At 51.3% G+C, this 22,017-nt stretch overlaps 1 protein-coding gene across 1 annotated transcript in view; it reads left to right on the plus strand.

Annotated features, from left to right (window-relative positions):
- The first annotated feature begins 12,201 nt into the window (after nt 1–12,201).
- The window catches only part of WDR1 (WD repeat domain 1), a 43,939-nt gene continuing 34,123 nt past the window's right edge, over nt 12,202–22,017 (plus strand). Inside the window, exons 1-2 of the mRNA XM_017513224.1 lie at nt 12,202–12,577; nt 12,994–13,115. Of these exons, the coding sequence (XP_017368713.1) occupies nt 12,562–12,577; nt 12,994–13,115 (138 nt within the window). The 5' untranslated portion in view covers nt 12,202–12,561. The remainder of the gene's footprint in view (nt 12,578–12,993; nt 13,116–22,017) is intronic.

Here is a 22,017-nt window from a genome sequence, read left to right on the forward strand (position 1 = left end):
AAGCTCCACTCAGGGGAGAGTACCATTGAAGAGCAGTCACACAGACCCAACACCAAGACAGAAGCTAGGACAGGTAGGAACTGTGGTTTTCCTACCCAGACTAGTGTTTAATTCCTGATAAGAACAATGAGGATTAAGAGGGCAAAGTCCAAGGTCAACACAGCTCCCCATCCAGAAGGGTGGGTAAACAGTCCACTCCCACAGAAGAGATAGGAATGTTAGGGTGAAGGGATAAGAACTCCAAGTTTCCCCATAATAGAAATGGAGCAGCTTTTCCTAGGGCTTAGAACACACCACCGAACTCTGGCACCAGATTTCCAAAACAAGTCCAGAGACAGTTTGTCTTATTGGCCAAATAGAATAAGCTTAATTCTCAAAGCCAGCGCAGTTGTGCTGAGAAATGTCAGCATTCAGAGAATGCCAGATACAGCTAGCCTTTCTAAAAATGAACAGTGATTGTCAAGTTTGGCAGAGATTAAAAGATCCATGAAACTGCATACCTCAACCATACCTCAGCTTTCTATTGAAACTTCTCTGTAACCCAAATGTGGCAGGCAAGCAGTCCAAACCCATGCTATCTTGGCCTCTGCAACTTGTAATAATTAAGGACTAATTTCCACCCTACCCAGACAACGTGTAAACAAATGCTAATCTTGATTTTTGTGAACCACTTATCAGAATGTCAAAAGTCCCCTGGCCCTAGGAATGTCCGGAGCCCCTCACCCTCATCTTCGCCCAGGAATCCACTGGATTGTCCGGAGCCCCTCACCCTCACTCCCAAAGTAGTTTTACGGCTATAAAAGGTCTCAACACCTCCTTTCAGGGCCACGGTTTGGAGAGATGTGAGTCCTTTGGGGCCACTGGCAATAAAGACCCTGCAATTTGGCATACTTTTGTCTTGGTGTTGACTTTCTATGCTCGGGCCAGTACAAGACCTTGACACGAAGGAGAGCGCTATGGTTCAATAAGCTACTAGAACATCTAGTAACGAGACTTCAAGAGGCTCAAGTTCATAACTTAAACACTCCTGACTTGTAGTTTTAAATGCAGCAATTCAGTCATATTTTTCATTTAGGATCTACCATGTTATAGAAGTGAAGCACTCAGTTACAGTCAAGTCTTGTAACACCCAGACTGGTCTGACACCGTTTGGCTGGTTTCCTCATCTCTACACTGGAATCACATTGGCTAAAAGGATAACTACCCAGCACAGTCACTCCTTCAACCCAAGTACTTAGAATTAGTGAGTCTGAAAAGTATGAGAAGTTATGACTACTGTTCTCTGGAGAAGTCCCTGGATCTGACTTAAGCTTAGCAGTCACCATGACAGACCAGAACCATCCCTTTTGGACTCAAGGCTGACCGTTTTCCTGCAGATGCAATTCACTAGCAATCCCCACCCCAATCCCTGCTCCTATCTGCGTAGCCCACAAAGCACAGCTGCCAGCTGGTTGTCCTAGACAACGAGCATTCCTCCAAGCTCTTTGCCAGTCTCTGTAGGACTGGATGACAGATATAAACCAGACCTTTAAGCAATGGTCTCTGGTGAGCTTTTTTCCCTGCCAAGAGGTCTCAAAAGGCTTCCCAAGGACACTGTCAGGAAGAGCTGCAATGCCTGGCCTGGTCTTAAAGGCCCCACTTACCCCTCCCCACCACCACCCTATGAGGTATGCTTTGACAACTAGCCATCTCTAGTAAGTCCTGACAGTCCCTGGCACTCAGTGACTCACTGGGTGTGATGGTACTGACTGTCAACTTGATTGGACTGAAGGATATAAAGTATTGATCCTGGGTGTGTCTGAGGGTGCTGCCAAAAGAGATTAACATTTGGGTCTGTAGGCTGGGGAAGGCAAATCCACCCTTAATCTAGTGGGCACACTCATCACCTGCCAGCAAATATAAAAGCAGGCAGACAAATGTGACAGAAGACTGGCCTAGCCTCCCAGACATCTTTGTCCTGTGCTGGATGCTTCCTGCCCTCGAACATTGGGACTCCAAGTTCAATTTTCTCCAAGGCTTCAAGAGCCATCAGACTGGCTTCTCCTTGCCCCTCAGCTTGCCGACAGCCTATCGTGGGACCTTGTGATCAATACTTTCAACTCATGTTGCGTATTCTGTTTTGTCCATCTAGAGAACCCTAATACACTGGGCTTGAACACACCTTGTACCTGCAGAGCAGTGATCTGTTCCACCTGTGGCCTGCACACTTACCCTACTGGGGAAAGGTTTTTGCATCCCTTCCCTCAATGCAAGATGGAGCTCCAAAATGCCACTTTCACTAAGTCCTTCCAGGTCATAAGGGGGTAGGGAGGAGCCCTCTTGCATCCGAGTTTACCCGCACTAATTGGTTCAAGATTGCCACCCTTCTCCCCAAAAGTAGTGCCTTGTTTATGATATGGAAGTTAAAATCTTTCACTAAGCCCTATGATTCTCTACACAGAAGAGTTGTGAGCATGGACTTGGTCACCTGGTATTCCTGGGTCCTAGTCCACCTTAGCCTTTAAGCTGAGCCATCTTGGGTACTCTATACCTGAAAGATAGTAAGCACTTAATAGACAATGGTGATTTGTCCCACACCTGGGGAACATTCCGTTTGAAAACACTTTGATCTGTCTCCAAGTCTCAAAAGCCAGCCCTGACAATTGTTTTTCTAAGAGGCAGACTTAGGTGTAGGGCACAGCTAGAGCTGTAGATGCCTCATGTCTTCTTAGACTGACTAGACATGTCTTGGACCTCATTTATACCCAGTGTGCATCTGGGTAAAGAGCTTCCCATTTGCAAGACTAGGAGCTTGTTCCAGATCAGCTCAAAAGGACAGAATGAAAAGGTCAAGTCTAAATTACAAAGTCTGTACACACAAGTGACTTCAAGCAGCTGCTGAATATCACGAATTGCTACCCAAAGTGTTTTACTTGGTATTCTGTCAAGCCAGTATTGGTCATGCTAGCGACTGTTAGAATCAAAATATTTGCATCATGGCCACGATACCTCCTTAAAGCCTAGATCTAGTTTACCAACACTGAAGTTTCTTATGTACTATCCTAATCCTGTTAGAGTTCAGCCAATTCCCTTTACACAAAGCATAACTTAGCTTATTATCCTTAAGCCCGAGGGAATCTGCTACCTAGTTACAGAACTATAGGAACTTTGGGACTAATGCCTCAACTTTAATGAGGTCCTCAGTAAAGTGGAGTTAAAGATGGCTAGAAGTTGTATATCCTAAATCCAGATGTTTGTGCTGAGTAGGGACAAAGCAGAAGAGACACAGGACATGGTTCCAAGGAGACATCAGGGCCCACCTTGTGACACCTCAGGTTGGATTGGTCTAGCTGCTGAGAATCGTTAGGATGACAGATCCCAGAGTAGTATACCCAATCATGCCATCATTTTAGTATCAGCAGCTAACAGCATGACGACCATGAACCCACACATCCACAGTACTTGAGACTCTGCACAGGAACTTGAAACACAATGGATCTGTTTAAGAATCAACTGCACTTTCTCTATACTCAAATGGTCCAACTTGTGCGTGAGTGCATCATTGTTTAACATGCAAAGTGTTTTTTTGGGAAAAGTTACAAGTACTACCTGAAACCACCAAGCTACACCCAGATATTTCACATAAGTTGCGCAGTTTCCGGGAGTATGAGATTGCTACTGATACAGACCAATTCTTATGAGGCACACAAAGGAGGCAGTTAGATCCCTTGCTGCTTGGTGGCTTAGCTTTCAAGTGACTGGCATCACCTACACCCAGTTGTCCAAACCATAGGTTCGTCGTCCCTGGGCTCCTTTCCTCCAACATCAAGGACAGTGCTGGGTCCCCTGCCTGTACATCTGTCCTGCCACCCTCCATGCTCCGTAGGCCACCACTCAACACTGGCCCACTCCAGTGTCCCAGCTGGTCCATTTAACCCCACCCTCCAGTGACATAGTGACCCCAACAAGTCAATCTGGTGTCATGCTTGACACATCCTGATGGCATCTGATCATTAGTGTACTTGGGGACCCTCTATGAGGCGGCCCCAGCCCTACCTCCATTCTACACAGGTATTCTTTCAAAGAGGCTCCATTCCTCTGCCAAGCACATCACATATCCTGCTCTTCACATCCTTCAGGCATCAACTTTAGAGTCATTCTACAAGAGACTCCCCAACCTTCACAGGAGGGTCAACATGTTCCCAGTTTCCATAGTGTCTCCAGCCATCTGGCACATACCTGACATTCAAGCACTTCCAATACAACCAGGCCTTAACTGCTGGTGCTTTTTCCCTGTAATGCACCAACAATTTTACAGAGTGGGTAAGTCACTAGCATCAAGCTCTAGAGTACCGAATTTGTGTCTGACCCTTCGGTGTTCAGTATCTGAGATGCATACATGATTTCAAATGTTTACATACAATCCCACAGGTTGTAATAGTCTACAGGATCAAGGTGTCCCACCACGTTGGCTTCACAAGTCCTCCATGGTCAAGGGTGATAAACTTTGCCTGGGGGCTCCTTTTGATGCTGGGTAGTTGAGTGGGAGAGCACTTAGGAGGGCTGAAGTAAGCTTTGTGAACCAAAAATAGACACTGAGGCTGACGGCATCAGCTTTTGACTGAGCACTTGCAGTCTGCAGGTTTCAGATGTTACGAGGAACACTGAACATTCCTTTTACCCAGTCAGCATTGGAAGACCATTCCTACAAATCACATGGGGGCGTTAGAGGCCTCTTTCCTATACCACCTAAACTGGTATTGAGAATCATTTGTAACATCCAGTGTGCCAGGCAAGCACAAGGTGTGTGGCTGACCTTACACCACCCTGCCGTGGTCACCACTAACCTGCAGGGCCAGGCCTTTCAGGGCCCACCTCCCTTCCTCTGTCCCACATGTCTGGCAGCCTCCACCATGGCCACAATTGTAGCATCTTTCCCAATAGGACAGAACTGATACCAATTTAACAGCTGTGCCCAAAGTTATCTCGAAAAATGGAGAGATTAAAATCCTCTCATGGAGTCCATGCCAGTCGTTGGATGTTTCAGAATATGCATAGTGGTGCTATTTGGTCTATTAGCTTCAACACTCGCTTCTGTGCTCATTGGTGTCTTCCCTTTTATTGATGAGTCTCACCACATGTGAACCCGAGTGGCCTGTGTACAGGAGGCCTTTCTTTCCAATCCCAGCAAGGCCACCAGGTATGACTGGAGCCCAAATAGAACAAAGGGGGCCCGGGTCTTTGTTTATACCTAGGCCCAAGGCAGGGACATTGAGACAGCACTCATTCCTGGTTGGTTTGTGGCCACCGCCGTACTCCAGTCATGCTTAGAAGCAGATGTAATTTCATGGCTGCAGCAGCCGAGCTAAGGGAACTGGCCTCACAGTCCCCAAAGGCAGAGGAGACACTGAGCAACTCCTTAAATGCTCCAGTGGCTATTTTTAAGGCAACCATGTGTTTTAGGCCACTGCATTAGAGCATTTTAGGATGAAAGCCAGAACCTGGGGCAGGGTGGGGAAGAGCCATTTGTCACGTCCTCAGCGATACTTTGGGCAGGCAGATATAGCGCAGGCACTTGCCTAATTCAGGCTGTGCCCTAGTCTGCAGTTTCGCCAAGGGCTGGTACCCCAGAATAGGTGGCAACACTTTACAGTGTGACCATCACTGCCACTGTCAACAAGGTGGATCACTCCAAGTCAACTGCCTCTGCCTTCTCCCAAGGCACTGAGGCCAGTGGTTGGGGCTTTAGTCTAGAGGTAGAAAGATGACAAGGGAAGCCATGCCTTCACTGTAGAGGCCGAGTTTCATCTATTTATATTGAAGTCCTCTCCATTCTCACTGTGTGATCTTTTAAGGAGCAGGGGAACAGGGTGGCTGCTGATGCAATCAGTGAAGATTAAGCAAAACTCAAACAGTGGGCCATACTCTGACAGGACCAGTGTCCTTTATAAGGGAAGTGGAGACAGGCACACAGGGAGAAGGCATGTGAGGATGAAGGCAGAGATGGTGTGGTGTTCCCACAGGCCAAGGAACAGATGCCAGCAGAGCACCAGAAGCTGGAGGGCCTGAAAAAGATTCTCCCTCAGAGCCTGGGAAGGAGCCAACCCCACCCACATCTTGACTTCAGATTTCCTGGCTTCTAGAACAAAGAAATTCCATTTAAGCCCATCGAGTTCATGGCACTTTGTTTTGCCAGCCCTAGCAAAGCCTTACAGCTTTCTAGCCACATGCAGACCTGTACGACCACACAGCTCCCACTGCTGGGATGGGCAATGTCTACCCCAAACCACCACTTGGAGGCAGATCAGAGCCCGAATCCAGAGGAGGAAAGGGCTGAACAGTGGACGTCAAGTTCCCTAGGTCCATCTGCCGTCAGATCCCTCCTCCCCCACAGGGAGGCACGAGAATGGAGAGGCAGGGTGTCCAGCTGGTCAGTGTCCCTCTCTCCATGGCAACAAACACAAAAGCCCCCTCCACTATGTCAGTCCTGTGTTTTGCAAAGGAGCCGAGCCTTTGTCCCCACGTTGAGGGAAGCAGACTTGGAAATGCAGCTAAGAGCAGAAAAGTGTTTGGAAAACAGCCAGAGGTTATGGCCAAGGGACCAGGGGCAGCACTGGGAGGTGCTGACAGGAGCTGGGATGATGTGTGGCTATGTCTATGCTCAAAGATCCTCAGCACTCCCTGGGAAGGGTGCTGAGATCCAGTTCTGCAGAACAGGATTGAACACACGGTGTGGAGGGGTCTAGAGTTTCTACGCCCATGGAGCTGAGAAAACACCCAATGGCTCAGACCAATGGGCAAGGAGGCCGGTGGGGGGGTGGTCTGCACAAGGAGACTCGCTCCAGAAACCAGAGCCCCGTGACAGGAAGCTCCATATCAACAGGCACCGACACAACCCTGGGACCAGACCCCTAGGACACCGCGGAATGCCCAGTGACCATGTAGCCAAGCCTCTGTACCATGGACACAAGGCCAGACACCAGTGCTCACAGACGAGCACATCAGCTCTGACCAACTGGAGGCCAGTGAAGACCCAGTCACTCTGGCCTGAGTCAAAAGGAAAAGGCAGAAACGCTAGGAGTCGTAGTTGCAAGAGACAAAGCTTTCAACTGGAGGATAACACTATCATTTAACTTGAGTGTGCAACTGGATTCCACACTTTCACAGAATAAAGTTGGTTACACAGGAGCAATTAAAACTTGCATGTCTGATCTACCCGTTTCAGCCCTTTTGGGTGTGAGGGACAGCTCAGGCTCTGAAGAGGGAAGACCCAAAGTTTAACTCCTAGTTGCACAACTTTTCAACTCAAGTTACAACCCAAGTTCCCTTCCCTAATAGAAGATGAAGGCCAAGGGCCCACAAACCCAGCATCTAGCTCACAGGGAGCACTCCCAAGTATGAGGGTAAGGAAACATCCAAGAAGTGTTCTGGGAGAATACAGGCCACAAAAAAGGGGCTGGGGCTCCCATCACCAGGCCTCACAGCACCACATGGAGTCTCAGGCAGTTGGGAGACAGCAATGACTGTTCTATCACTCACGGGAGGTTCAGAAGGAAAGAAGGGGACAAGGGGATTTCATAACTGGCCCAGAGTCCCTTGCAGATACAGGAGAGCTCTGAAGCAGTGCAGGACACAGCCTTAAGTCCTCTAGTCTCTCCAACAAGCCTGAACTCCAGCTAGTTACTGCTCCATCTGTATCCTGAAAGGATCAGACAGGTTTCATTGCCTGAAGCTATGGTTAAGACATGAGGGTAGGTAACCCAACGAGGATATGTTCCCTGTCCTAGGCTACAGAAGTTACGCCATCGATCATGTGTTCAAAAGTACATCTTCAACAACCTCAAACTGAAGTTATGCCCAAGCTTCCACGACTTGCAGGGATTTGAAAACTGCTGTAGCATAAAGGTGTTCAATATTCGTGCATCTGCAAAACCCACTTTCCAATGGGCTGTTCAACTGGAAACAAAGGTATTTTATATAGATGGGCCCCAAGGGATCCAGTAACAAGTTCACACTCAGTTGGAAGAATTCATCTCTTACCTTGGCAGAATTAACAGGTTAACACTTGTATAGGTTTATGCTGGCAGGTTAAGGGCTTTGTCAGCCCTGACAAAGGCATCCAGGCACTTCTGGCAAGATAGCCCCGTTTCTGGTTCACTCTAGAAGGACAGCCCAGGCCCCACCCTGGGTTTCCAGGTAAAGGTGGGTACCAGTAGCTACTTTCACCCTGCATGATTTCAGCAAATAACAGACTATGGACTCTTGATCCAACCAGGGATAGATTTGAGAATTAAAAGGTCTGAAAGCCTGAGTCTATAGCCAAAGATGTTACACATTAACTTAGGCAGTGGGCCACTTGCCACCTTGGATCAAAGCCCTCGAGACCTCAATGGCAACCACTCCCCTCCTGGTACAGATAGGTGGAGGCGGCGAGACTGGCTTAAGGCGCTAGAGAAAGGTGATTTACTCCAGAGATGAAGCTTTGAATATGACTTACCCAAAGCTTGTTTACAGAAAAGAGGGAGACTCGGGAAAGGGACTAAAATTCCTAGAGGGGACAGGGCTGCAAGAAGGCAAGCTCGATAACAGGCTTTCCCCACTATACCTAACAGTCCTTTACAGGGTGGGGTTCAGTCCACAGGGCGAGTTAGAGGGAGCAGCAGCACCTTGCATAGGGCCCTTCCTAGGGGGTTGATAATAGTCCAAGGGACAGGAAAGAGGAAGCCCCTTTCCTCTGAGCCTGGACATAACACAGGGTTTTAAGTAAGGAAGTTGAGAGCCATCCTGTGACTTTTTTCATCCCCAAAACTTCCAACAGTATAGGCCTCACGCATCTCTGGCATATTTGTAGTTTACGGAACTAGAAGCCAAGACTACGGCAGAGCGTGCTCAGAGGACAAGGCGCATTCCATGAAACACACACACCTCCCGCCCCAGTGCTTTCGTTACACGCTAAAGCATTCAGAACTCGGAACTTGCTTTCCCTCTTGAGAGGAAGCTGTCAAACAGTTCCTTAGCACCTGAGGCCAATTAATGGTTTGCCCAAGTTACCCAATTCACTTGGAGCTAGTTTACCCACAGCTAATCAAGTTCTCAAGTATTTTACTGCCTGGAGCTGCCTGGAGCAGGAGCTACGTTTCAGTATCATATCATTGCTACTTTGGAATTGAGAACAAGTTCAGGTGATGCACATGTTGCTTGCCTACGCAAAAACTGTTACTGTCTACAAGGCATGCAGTTCATACATCAGGCACAACTGCATTCTCAGTTTCAAATCAGATGGGCCCCTGCATTAAGTGCTTGAGAAACAGACAGGGTCCTTGCTCTTGGCAGGAGTGGGGAGAGTGGAGCACTGATGAACCCAGTAGTCAGAGTCACCAGTATGTAACTGAGCATAGCTTGAGGGTGAACTGGCTTTAAATTGAGATATTGGGGACGACCCAGGGATAGGTGCCGGGCAGAGCAGAATGACCCAGGGAACTTGCTCCTTCAGCCAGGCAGGGTCTCGGCATGCCAGAGCCTCAGGCCAAGGGAGGAAGGTCAGTCTCTATCTTGAGACCCAGGCTACCAAGGCAGAGCAGGCTTTTAAGGTTATTCTGGCTGCCGCGAGGAGCTTCAAGGAGATGCAGATAAATTGAGCAGGTAGTGGTTAAGGTAACCCAGGTGAAGGAAAGCTCTGAGCAGGGCTGTGCTAAGATTCGAGAGATGCAGAGTTTCCAAGTGGCTAGATTTAGGGAAGATTTTAACGCAAGGGGGTTGAAATTTCTGGTCAGTGCAGCTGGAGATGCAAGGATGCTGTCACTGTTGAAAGGGGTACCCCGAAAGTCAGCAGGGGAGGGGAAGGCAAAGTGTTTAGTCTTATTCTGCCTGCGGTTTGGGCACAACCAGGTACCTTTCAGATATCCTATGGAGATGCCAGGGAGAGAGTTCCAGAAGGGGACAGAAAAGCAGCTGGGCTCCCAGAGATGTGAACCACTGGTGCATGCAGACCTCTCAGGGTCCCCATCACATTAGGTTAGGTCAGACATCTGATAGCAACTAAGCATACCCTGGTAATGACACTTATGCTAGACACCTGATAGCAGCTTAGCCACACCTTGGGAATGCAGGTGCACCTGATCTATATCAACTGCATGCTTTTTGAAGTTTTGTCAAGCAGGCTATACTGGACCACCCTGCACCCAAGTCCCCTCCATAAACCCTACGTGTTTGTTGGTTCTGGGTCTCTTTGGCCTCAAACACTCAGCTATCCTGCTGAGTTCAGTGGGGGTACAGCACAAGAGGGTACAAAGGCATGAGTGGGGACTAGGGGTGACTAATAAGCTTGGAGCCAGAGGAAACACGGTTCAGGTGTCAGAGCTCCTACAGCTGAACACCATACTGAGCTCGCCCCATGAGGAAGAGTCTGGAACACACCCTGGTGTCCCGCTTCCTTCGAAACCCTTCAAAATTTCCTGCCACGTTCACGTTATCTTTAGACAAGAGTAACTTACGGTAAACAGCTCCCCAGACCCCACTCTAAAACCGCTGCTGCTTCAACATGTAGCTTCCTTTCAAGCTAAAAATAAGCTGTAGAGCCCAGGAGCTGGGGGGGTTGGGAATGTTTTACCCAAGTGGGACAGTCATTTTGTGTCAACTCCAACAAGGCTTTGTGCACAGGTGTAAAGGTCACCAGCTTGCAAGAGCTTGAAGTTGGTCCTTAGTTTTCCTAACAGCCTTATTACACAAATGCACTAGTGGTAAACGCAATTCTATCACTTGCTCTAAGGGTCTCACTAATCTGGTTGGTTAAGGTCTAGTTTACGAGAGCAGATACACAGTCCCGGCTTGTAGGCCCGTGTCTTTGCTTCGAAAATCCATTTTACACAAAGACTTAACATTCTCCACTGCCCCTCAGTAAAAGCCACCCTCACATCTTATTTCCCGATTAATGATTGTGGGTAGGGAGGGTAGTCATCCCTGGGAGCAGCTTCCAGGTGTCGGGACAAGTCATAGGGAAAGAGGGAGGGAGAAACTGTTTCCAGGGGGTTGAAGTTGTAACTTAGAATAAGGCAGTCAGAGACAGGTGACGCTCGAGTGACATTTGAGCAATGAAATACTTTTGAAGGACACAGCCGTCAGCCAGATAGATCTCCGGGAAGACAGCTGCAGGAAAACAGCCTCCGAGGCCAGTACCCAAGGAAAATAAAACTCAGATAAGGGGAGAGAACAGTAGGGAACTCTTAAGTGACCAACAGGCCATCACCTAAGGGCCTAGTAGGCCGTTTTCAAGACTTTAGCTTCTACTTCATGAAACTTGGAGCCCCTAGAGACGTAAGCTGAAGTGGTTAGATTTCCCGCTTCAAAAGGATTGCTCTGCTACCTGGAGAACCCACAAGGCAGGGGAAGATAGGAGATAAGAAACATGGGCACTAACAAAGACAAGTTATGAGAGAGGGCTGTTCTGGAGCAGGCAGCGAGATTAACCCGGATACCAGATACGTTCCTAAGCAGAACAGACCTTCCAGATTAAAGCAAGCAGGAATCATCAGAGCCGGGTTTCACGTTTAGCTATCCCCAGGTGCTTTGCTTCCGTCCGTTTTTACAATTCTCCTAGCTCCCTACAGCCCCGAGAAAAAGCTTGCACCCACCCTACTGAAAGGTGAGACTGAAAAGCTTAGACACTTCACAGCCCCTGCTCTCTCCGACAACGGAGGCACCACCCCAATTTTAAGAGTGGAGTTTCTGCTTTGCTTTCTTAGAAAATAAACTCTGGCTTCCTTAAAAGCTACAAGCGCCCCCCTTTTTTGACTTCAAAGTTCAAGTTGAGAAACAGCACGAATTCGGGCCCTGCAAAGAGCAAACCCTAAGTTCCTGGTACCAGCAACTACTTCAAGAGCAAGCATCTAACTGCGTTTTAAAAAAAGAAAAAGCTTCCCTCTGTTTACATAACCCGAGTAGCAGGAAGACTGGCGGCTCGTGGAGGCCCGGAGGCAGTCCATAAGCAAAGGCCGGGGAACGCCCGCCACGCGGTCACAAGTACAGAAGAGGCTTTCCAGGACCCCACCAAAGCCCGCCCGTGCTTTCAGCGCCTCTAAACCCCAGAAAGAGAAGTTCCCAAGAGCCCAGCCGCTACTAAAACCCAAGAGCAGCATAACACTCGCTTTCTTCTTCCCCAGCCGATTCTGACGCCGCCAACCGCTTGCGCCGCCTTTTCAAGGGCCCGCGGGGCGTGGAAACGTCACTTCCGGGGCGGGCCCGGCGGGCGGGGCGAGGCAGGCGGGGGAGGGGCGCGCCGGGTCCGCGCAGGCTCGCTGGGGCCTCAGCCGCCGAACCGAGTGCTTGACTATATATGGTCAAAGCTGGGGGCGAGCCGCGCGCGGGGCCGCGCTTCCGGGTTCGGGGCGTCCGCAGCGGCAGCGCGCAGGGCAGGCGCGAGCTGGCCTCCGAACCCCGGCCTCGGACCGCCCCCTCCACGCCCGGCACGCCCGGCGCCGCCTTCCGGCCCCAGTCCTCCGGCTCTGCCTCGGTGAGGTGTGATTCCCAGCGCGGGCAGGCCCGGGAGGCTCTCGGCGAGCGCGACGCGGTAACAAGTGGGCGAGGATGCCGTACGAGATCAGTAAGTGCCGCGGCTCGGGCTCCCAAGCGGCCGCCACGATGCCCTGGCTGGGTCCCCCGGCCCTCCGCGCGGTGCCGGTGATCCCTGGCGCGGGGGAGAGGTGCGGGCGCGGGCCGGAGGCGTGCCGGAATCGTCCTCCGGGGGTGCGAGACGGGACCCCCCGTCTGGGGGCGCCCCCAGTTTGGCGCCGCGGGCCACGCCGGAGGAGCCCCTATGCCCCCAAAGGGCCTGACCCCGGGCGCGGACCAGGAAGTCGCGCGGTCCCCGGCGCTGGTGGAAAGTGGAGGCTGCCCTCCAGGCGCAGGCAACAGGTGACCGGCTGAGACCGGTCCGGGGCCTCTTCTCCCTCCAGTCCCTGTCGTCCCCGCTTGCCCAGGGCTGCCCTGACGTGCCCCGCCGCGTTTGTGTCTCTGCAGAGAAGGTGTTCGCCAGCCTCCCCCAGGTGGAGAGGGGCGTCTCCAAAATCATCGGCGGCGACCCTAAGGGCAACAATTTTCTGTACACCAATGGAAAGTGCGTCATCCTAAGGAACATCGACGTGAGTACCCCCTCTCCTGGGCGCGGTTCCGCTCCAGAGCCACCTTGGGATGGGGGAATTCTCCTTCCCCTCCACCCCCACCTCCTGTGCAGTGGCCCGAGGAGGGTGAGGGCGCCACGCCCCCTCTACCGGGAGCCACACCTCGGAGCCCCGGAAGCCAGCTTCAGATTCACCCAGGCCCCTTTCTGCCCCTTCTTGATGAGGAAACTGAGGCTTAGTTTGTTTCTGTCTGTGGCCGTAGCACCCTGAATGCGCCGGATCGTCTCTGATTTCGGGAGCTAAGCAGGGTCAGGCCTGGTTAGTACGTGGATGGGAGATCAGATTAATTCGTTCCTTAAAAGCAAGGGCCCCGGATTTGAGGGATCAGACTGACCCATTCGGCTGCTGCATGACCTTGAGAAGATTGGCGAGTTGGGCCTCTCTGAGCCCCAGTTTCCTCGTCTGTAAAACAGATGATGAGATGATGACCACCCCCACTTCCCTGCTGCCTGGGCGGTTGGAATGAGCTGCTGGCGTCCCTCAAGTCCAGCGGTGCCTGCTGCACGTTGAGCAGTGACTGAATGGCACTCAGCTAACTCACTGTTAATACCCCGGTCTTCCAGTGTGGCAGAGCCCGGACAAACATCCAGGCCTCTGAGCCAGCCTGATCTGCCACCGTAGATCTGAGCCCCAAAGCAAAAACAGGAAGCAGTGTGTTCCCATGAATCATTCTCTGCAGGCCTCCGGTACCCAGGCTGAAAAGGCTTCTAGAGCCAGCTCCTTGGGAAATCCTTGCAAGTTCATGTTATTCCCCTGTAATTACTGGGATGACCCAGTCTGCCTGTCAGCCTCCCTCCCTTCCTGGGTTACACACTTAGATGTTGCTTCTCCCTGCCTCAGCCTGAGTGATGGAATTGGGGGGTGTGAGTTAGAGGTGCCAGCACGGCCACTGGGGGATTTCTCCTATGCTGTGCTTAGTGGGGCGGCTGGCAAAAAGGTGTATGATTTGGTTGATTCCATAGGCATACAGGGTTGTTAAGTTAAAGTCAGCCTGATTTCCCTTGTTGGTCAGACACGACTTTCAGGAGGCCCGCAACTGGCTGAGGGAATGAGAGAATGAAGCATATCTGGGCCTCAGTTTCCTTCTCTGTGAAAGGAGAAGCCTCTTGGTCTGAAGAGCTGCAGGCTCTGCCCGCCCCCCATCTGTCCGGTTAAGCCAGCCAATTGCTGCTGTTCTCTGCTGGAAGACAGAGCTCTACCTGCCTAGAATTGCTGGGCACCTCAAATGAGGGGTTGGGTGGGTGTGAATGTGCTTTAAAGGTGCTAACAAATTGCTAATCACACAGATTCCTAGAAAGACAAACTTCCTTGCTTAGAACTGGAGAAACATCACCAGGATCTAATGGTAATGACCTGAAAGTCTCCGGAGGAAAGTCCTGAGATTTTTGTCAAAATAAAAATTGTGACAGCCCTAAAGGGATATGTGGTAGTTTGGCAAATAAAATGCACTAAAGCATCCTCGGGGATACAGAGCAGTAGGATATTTGGTTTTGCCCCTAGCAAGGCCTTCCCTGTCATTGCAGTCCACATTAATTTCCAGGTAGGGGACCTCACATAAAGTACCTGCTATGCATCTGGCCCTGTGCTAGCTTCTTAAACCGCAGCATCTCTTTCCACCCCACATGGGCCCGTTACTCTAAAGAGGAGTCAGAGTTAGCAAGATGAGGTAGGCCAGTAGCTGGAACTGCTACCAATGGAGAGGCCATTCAGGGACAGGCACCCCTTTGCAGGGTGCATTTTCTGGCTTGTGAAACCCATCCTGCCTGTTTCTGAGATCTGTATTCTTATTCCTTCCCTGTGGTTTGCCATTTTCTCCTGAGGGGGTACCCTCTTTCCCTTCTCATCTATTTTTAAGTTTCCGCAATGCCAGGTCAGCACGAGATGCTACTAATACAGCCCTCCCTGGGCTGGATGTAGATCAGACACTGAGGCTCTTGTTGGTTAGATGAGTGGACTGGGTACTCAAGTAAAAGTGGGTCAGATTTTTTTTTTTTTTTAGGGCAAAGTACTTTTGGGGGAAAAAAAGCAACATGAGTTGGCATGACCATTCAGGGTATAGGAAGGAAGATGGTCTGGTCGGAATGTAGGCTCGGAGAGGGAAGAGGGGAGAAAAGGAGATTAGGACCAGATCATGGAGGATCTAACAGGTGTGACTGACATCTCAGACTCAACATACATACCCCAAGCCAAACTGGAGTTTCCCATGTGCTCTTCCCCAAAAGGGAACTCCATTCTTCCAGCTGTTCAGGCCCCAAATCCTGGACTACTGTTTCACTCCCCACTTCACTTCTGTGCCACATTTAATTTTAGCAAATCCTTCTGACTTCACATTCAGAGTATCTTCAGAATCTAACAGACTTACCCTGCTTCCTCTGCCCTCACCCCCAGCTAAGCTATCTTCCCCCATCAGAATTGTTGCCCCCCAAACTCCCCAAAACCAAACAGCTCTCCCTGCTTTCACCCTTGCTGCCCTGGGGTCTGTTTGCAACACTGCAGCTGGAGTGGTTGAAACACAAGACGGGCCTTGAGTGGCTTCCCACCTCAGCAAAAGCCAGAGTCCTTAACACGGCCTCGCCTCACAACTCCTCTTCTCTCTAGGCTCCGGCACACTTGCCTCCTTGCTGCTTCTGGAACATGCCACACATCTGTCTTGAGACCTGCTGGTTATTGCCTTCGCCTGGACTTTCTTTGCTCAGATAGCTGCAAGGCTTGTTCCCTGTGTTCCGTTTGGTTTCTTTTTATTTTTTAATTTAAGGCAGAGTTTCACTGTCGCCCAAGCTGGAGTGCAGTGGCATGATCTTGGGTCACTGCAACCTCCACCTCCCAGATTCAAGCAATTCTCCTACCTCAGCCTTCCAAGTAGCTGGGGCTACAGGCACACACCACCACGTCTGGCTAATTTTTTTGTATTTTAGTAGGAGTGGGGTTTCACCACATTGCCCAGGCTGGTCTCGAACTCCCAACCTCAAGTGACCCACTTGCCTTGGCCTCCCAAAGTACTGGGTTACAGGCATGAGCCACCACCCTGGATCTTTCCCTTTGGTGTCTACTTAGATGTCATCACCTTAGTAGAGGGGCTTCCCCTGGATAGAATTTTTCATCTCCAGCCTTCTCTTCTCTGACAATAAGTAGAAAGCAAGCTAACAAGCAAGCCAATGCTACCTACAAGTGTACATAAGTATCTGCCTGTTCCCCTAACTGACATCAGCTCCAGGCAAGCAGGGCTTTCCCCTCTCTGTTTCAGTCACTGCCATGTCCTCACCTAGAAGCGTGCCTGGCACACAGTAGGTGCTTAGTGAGTTACTCGTTGATTAAGGAGCCTGAAAGACCAGGCCGTGTCGTGAAAATAATAGGCAGCTACTGAGGGCTTACTGCAGGAGAATAGGGAAAGCTCAGCTCTGGATTGCCGGACCTAAGTTCTGTGGAATCCACCTTTCAAACCTAACAAGCGAGCACCCTTGCCAGCTTTCCACTTGGAGCTCCCTCTGTCATTTATTTTGTTGACTTAATAGCTATTTTATAAACCCAGCATAATGGGACTTCTTAAGCTTGTAGTAAAAGGGTGTTTCTTATCTATTTCTTTGAACACATCCCGTTGCCTCACCTGGAGAGGCCACTCTCCTCTGCAGAGTGAAAGACTATGACAGTGACCATCTAGAAACTAATATTCCAGGAGAGAGCTCCAAGAATAGGATTCCAGTGAACCACGTGTACACTGTTGAGACGTTACTTCCCCACCGTGAAGGGATGGGTGGTCTATACTTCAGGGTCTAAGGAAGGCTTCCTGCAGGTGCTGGTACCTGAGTCTGGGGTGGTTCCTTCCAGATTACCTTACCCTGCCTGTATTACCTTTGCCTCTTAGGACCTCTGTGCAAAGACTGGGAAGGTCACCCCCAGTGACTGAAGGAACCTGCTTGTGATTCTAAACAAGGCACAGGGCCATCCTACAATGATAATTATCCAGCCTATAGTGCCAGTAGACCCTGCTTAGAAAAAAAAACAGCTTTTGCCTTACAACAGAGGTCCTCTTGTGTGCTGCCAGGCAGCCAGCAGATTTGCCATGCAGGCAGGTTTGGGGCCTGCTTTTTAAAGTATCCAGTTCCTAGATTCCAAAACTAAAATACACATTTGGAAAAGTGATGTTTGTAGAGTTGAATTTCTGGCAGTTCAGGATTTCTAGCAATTTGATGCTGCTGTGAGCCCAGGCGCAGTGTCAGTGCACTTTTCTCCTTGAACAGGGTGCAGACCAAGTCGGGGGATATTGGGCTCACTCTTATTTCCCTTGGCGCCATCTGCCACCATTCACATGCAGAGGACTCTGCTGTGTTGCCTGCGGCCTGGAAGTAATCGTGGTGGGACGGAGGGCTTGCGGACTGACCTGGCTTCCTCTCTGGAATTGCATGCCTGCCGAGTCCCTGCAGTGTGTCCAGATGGCCAATCAGCCTATGGGGGTGCAGGATGGAGGCCCTGCCCACATGGAGCTCACTATCCTGAGTGGGAGTGAAATGAACTCTAGGTGGCAGAAGGAAGTGGTGCGTTTGGATTATCACCTGGGCAGAAACCAGCAGACAGCAGCACCTGCCAGGTGCAGAGCCAGGAATCTCCAGGCCTTCAGTGTGACTACTCGACGGCAGGGGAAGCAGAGGACGCTGGGTAGCCTTCATCTCAGAAGAATCTGAGTGGCTGCGGGTGCCCATCAGCAGGACGTGGGGCTCCTTCCTTGCAGAGCAGACCACATCGGGGAGGCCCGAAGCGCCAGGTGCTTAGGGACTGTGACTGTGGCACTGAGTGTGAGGGGAGTGCACGGGACCCAGGCTGGGGAGGTCCTGGTGGGCAGTGGTGGCAGGCAGCTCGCACAGCCTTACCATAGCCCAGCCCTACCATAGCCCAGCCCTGCTCTGAAGGCCACTGGAACCATTAAAAAGTCTTGCAGACAAGTAATCAGATCAAGTCTACAGTAGGGAGAAGTTCTGTAAGATCTGAGGCAGGGAGGCCAATTAGGAAGCTGCTCAGAGATGAAGAAGGCATCACTTGCAGGTCCTCTTTGGGTGGTGCAGCCATCTCTGGCTCTCACGTTTCCAGCACAGGTTCACTAAACCCCTGTCTTGCCAAGCCATACCGAAGCCACAGAGCACCGGGATTAAAATCAGTGATTCTCAGGGAGGGGTGGTTTTTCCCCACCTCATTTCCCTGAGGGATATCTGGCAGTGTTTGCAGGCATCTTTGTTCCCTAGTACCTGAAGTCAGGGACGTTGCCAAACATCCTACGAGGTACGTGGCTGTCCTTCCACCAAGAACTATCCGGCCCCAAATGCCAGGGGTGCCAATGTTGAAAACTCTGGTAAAGAACCTTCAAAGGCACCAGCTTAAGTGCTTCAAAAGAACAATGCCCTGGGTGCTTGGGGCATGTGAGGGTGGAGCCAGCTGTGCCACAGAGTAGTGGGAACAGCTGCTGGAGAAGCAGCACATTTGAGTTGGGTCTTGAAAGATGAGTAAGAGTTCTCCAGGAGGAGCGTGGAGACACACAGCAGAGGTGGGGGAGACCCGACAGGAAGCAGCATGTGTACCTGGGTCCTCTTAGCTCCACTCTGGCCTCCTGTGGGTTGCTTTTGGTACGTTTCTTGCCGTATTGGAGGTAAGGGGAGGGATACTGAAGTCATCTTTGAGGTCAGAGAAAAGGTTTAGCCTCATGCTTGGGACTAGTGGAGAGATGGCCCTGCCTAAGAGTGATTGGAGATGCTGCTTTGGAGTGTGACCACCTTCTGCAAGGCCCTTGTTAGGGACAGCTGTGGACACAGGAAAGGCCCCCTCTATACCTCTTCACCATCACAGTGGCAGGCAGACACTCCCTGCCCTGGCGATGTTCTGTTCCTTAGACCTGCAGATCCTCAGCTTTGGTCATTTGCTTGTCACTTTTACACGTGGGTCCTGCCTGCGCTCCAGGGTCTCACCTAGAGAAAGGCCAGCATCCCACCCCTACCCTCGCCCCACTGTCCAGTCCAGCGCATACCCCTGACACCTCGCTGGTCTTTGCTGAGTGCATTTTGTGCTGGTCTGTGGCTGACACTTGGTGTGCGTGCCTCTTCTGTTTCCATGTCTGTGAGAGGGAGAAATGTTATGTGGTCCGTGTATGATTTAACCAGGCTAATTGGCAAAGCATCTTCAAAAGGTTGCGCGGGCTCTGACAGGTACCTCTGCATTTGTCTTCCTGACTGCCCTGTTGGGTGGATGCCCTCCTCTCTCTTGAGAGGTGAGGATGCTGAAGCTCTGGAAGGTGCTGGGATTTGAACTCTGGCAGCCACCCCCAGGTCTACTTTTGTGACTCATTGGTGAGGCCCTGGTGGGCCCTGGGTGGGGTGTAGAAAAAGAAAGACTTAAAAAGGAGGTGGCAGTGTCCTGCCCACACGTAGTCCAGTGAGGGGTACCGCTGTGTGGAGCCACACAGTGAGTCCCTCAGGCCTGTTTCAAGGCAGCTGAGGCCGAGCTGGGAGGCAGGAAGGGATAGTCGTTCAGGGTGTGGCGGCCTGTGGGTGAGCACCCCTGCCCTCTGCCAGCTCAAGGAGCTGCCTGCACACAGTCCGGAAGCACGCAGTTGGTTGGCCAGTGCAGACTTTACTCTGAGTTAAAGCATCTAACATTGGGACCAACCATAAGGAACAGAACAAAACCACAGGGAGGAGTAAAGGCCGCCACAGAAGGTTCCTGATTTTCAGTGGCTTGACCTAGGATGGCATGAAGTTAGTGAGCATTCAATACATCCCTTGACTCACCGTGTTATTAATTACCTGCCCATAACCCATGGTGAGTCCAGAGCAGCTGGCCCTGAGTTCAGGTCCTGGCCCTGTAGCTTACCAGCTGGTTGGCCTGGGGCTCATCGCCCAGTGTCTGCCTTGGTTTCTTTGTCATGTGGGATTATGCAGTTACCTTCCTTACAGCGAGTGTTGTGAGGTTTCCGAGAGAATCCACTGATGGGTCCACCCAGGGCCTGGCTGAGAGTGAATAGTAGCCAGTGGGGATTTGTTTCTTCATAAACAGCTACCAGGCTCCAGCCAAGTTCTGGTCTTTGTGGGTATTTGGCAGTTGCAGTGGTGAATCAAGTGTGAGCCCTGCCCACCGTGGGGTCCACGTAGTGCAGAAGGCAGGTGGGGCAAAAATGATGTGTAGTCCAAGGGGGAAACTAGTGAGGCCAGTAGGGTGGGAGTCAGGGAAGGTGGGGGTTCAGGGTGGGAGAGACCATTTCTAGCTTGGAGCATCAGTGAAGGCTTCTTGGACAAGAGGGCCTTTGCCTGGATCTTAGAAGCTAATTAGGAGGAGGAGTTGTGTTGCAGAGGTTTACTTTACATTCCTGCTTTGGAGCTTTTGTGTTGTTATTCAGCCTTGGCCTTAGTTGTGGTCACCAGTGGACAGAAAAACCCTGGCCAGTTGTGTTTACGCAGGTCAGCTACAGCAGTAATAGCTTTCAGCCTCTGTTGCTTGCAAGAGCTTGGAGTATTTAGAAAGCCGGTGTCCTCCCTGGAAGCTCGTGGTCACTTGGCCTGGGTGGACCATGGACGACACCTGAGGCTTTCTCTGGGGTTCCCGGGGACAGTCGGCAGCTAAAGGAGAGCACAGGAGGCCCCTTTGGCAGTGTTGTGTCATCAACTGCTGAAATGTTTTTTGCTTGAGCAGGTATCTCCAACTTTCTAGTATGTTCCATCAGGTTCACTGTGGACCAGGGGCTGAGATACCAGTGCCAAGCCTTGAGACCCAAGCCCCAGGACCCAGGTTCAGCACAGCCTACCTGTAAATTGGAGTAGTGACCTCTGATCCCTCCATCACCACCTGAAACTGGGAGGGCATAGGAATGTAAGAGAGCTTTGGGAGGCTCAGGGCTTGGTAATGGTAATCGATGCTGCCTGGGGCATAGCACAGTTAAATAACCGTCCCTTCTGTGCACTTGTTTGCATGGCCTGTGTATTATAGTGAGTCTCAGGTGGGACAGAAATTGTACAGGTGCTGGGGGAAGTTTGTTTAGGTTTTCCATTTAACGGGATTCTCAGAAACAGACTGGCTATTCCTGGGCAGGATGCCTCAGAGCACAGGTGGGAGGTGGGGCTGGTGGGACCTGAGGAGGGTGTGACAGAGCAGAATGACTTCCCAGGGTCAAGTCCAAAGCTTCTGCTTCAAATGGGCACCACTGGGCCTTGAACCAGCACTGTGGTGGCACGGGCGGGTGCCCCCACGTGCTGTCACTTGCCAACGTCCGTGGGTCCTGGGTCTGCATTTCGTGTGTGACTCCTTGATTGCTGGCTGGTGTCCATCGTGTCCCTGGAGGCCCCCTGGCCTCCTCCAGGGGTAGTGGCAGAATTCTGAGGCTTGTCCCGAGGCCTCATCCCAGCCCAAGCTCATCACAGACCCTGGCCCCCAGGTGGGGAGGCCACCAGGGAAGGGGTCTGGGGCAGCAAGGCAGAGGGGCTGCACTTGTTCTGTCCTCGAGGGTGCAGCTGTGGGTGAGGGCCATGGGTTGGGGTAGCTGGCCCGAGGAGTGGCTGGCAACATCACGGAGGCAGCAGGGCAGTGGTGAGTGGGCTGAAGCCTGAAGGTGACTGAGGGGAGCTCAGGAAGGGTAGGTTGCAAGCTGGGCCATGAGGTAGTTAGGGTTGGATTTGAAGGCCCTTGATGGAGGACGGAGATGAATTCCAAAGCCATTATCGCTATCCCCAGGAGGAACAGGAAGACTGCATTGAAAATGGCGGAGGTGTAGAGAAGGTGGGTTAGGAGTTGGCAAGGAAAACCTGGCAGGCCTGGGGTAAGGACCAAACAACAGCCTCCCACTGCCGGAGCTGGCCCTGCCTGCAGCAGCACGAGAAGAAAGCCTGGGAGG

The sequence above is a fragment of the Cebus imitator genome, unplaced genomic scaffold, assembly GCF_001604975.1.
Source record: "Cebus imitator isolate Cc_AM_T3 unplaced genomic scaffold, Cebus_imitator-1.0 Scaffold488, whole genome shotgun sequence".
NCBI lineage: Eukaryota > Metazoa > Chordata > Mammalia > Primates > Cebidae > Cebus > Cebus imitator.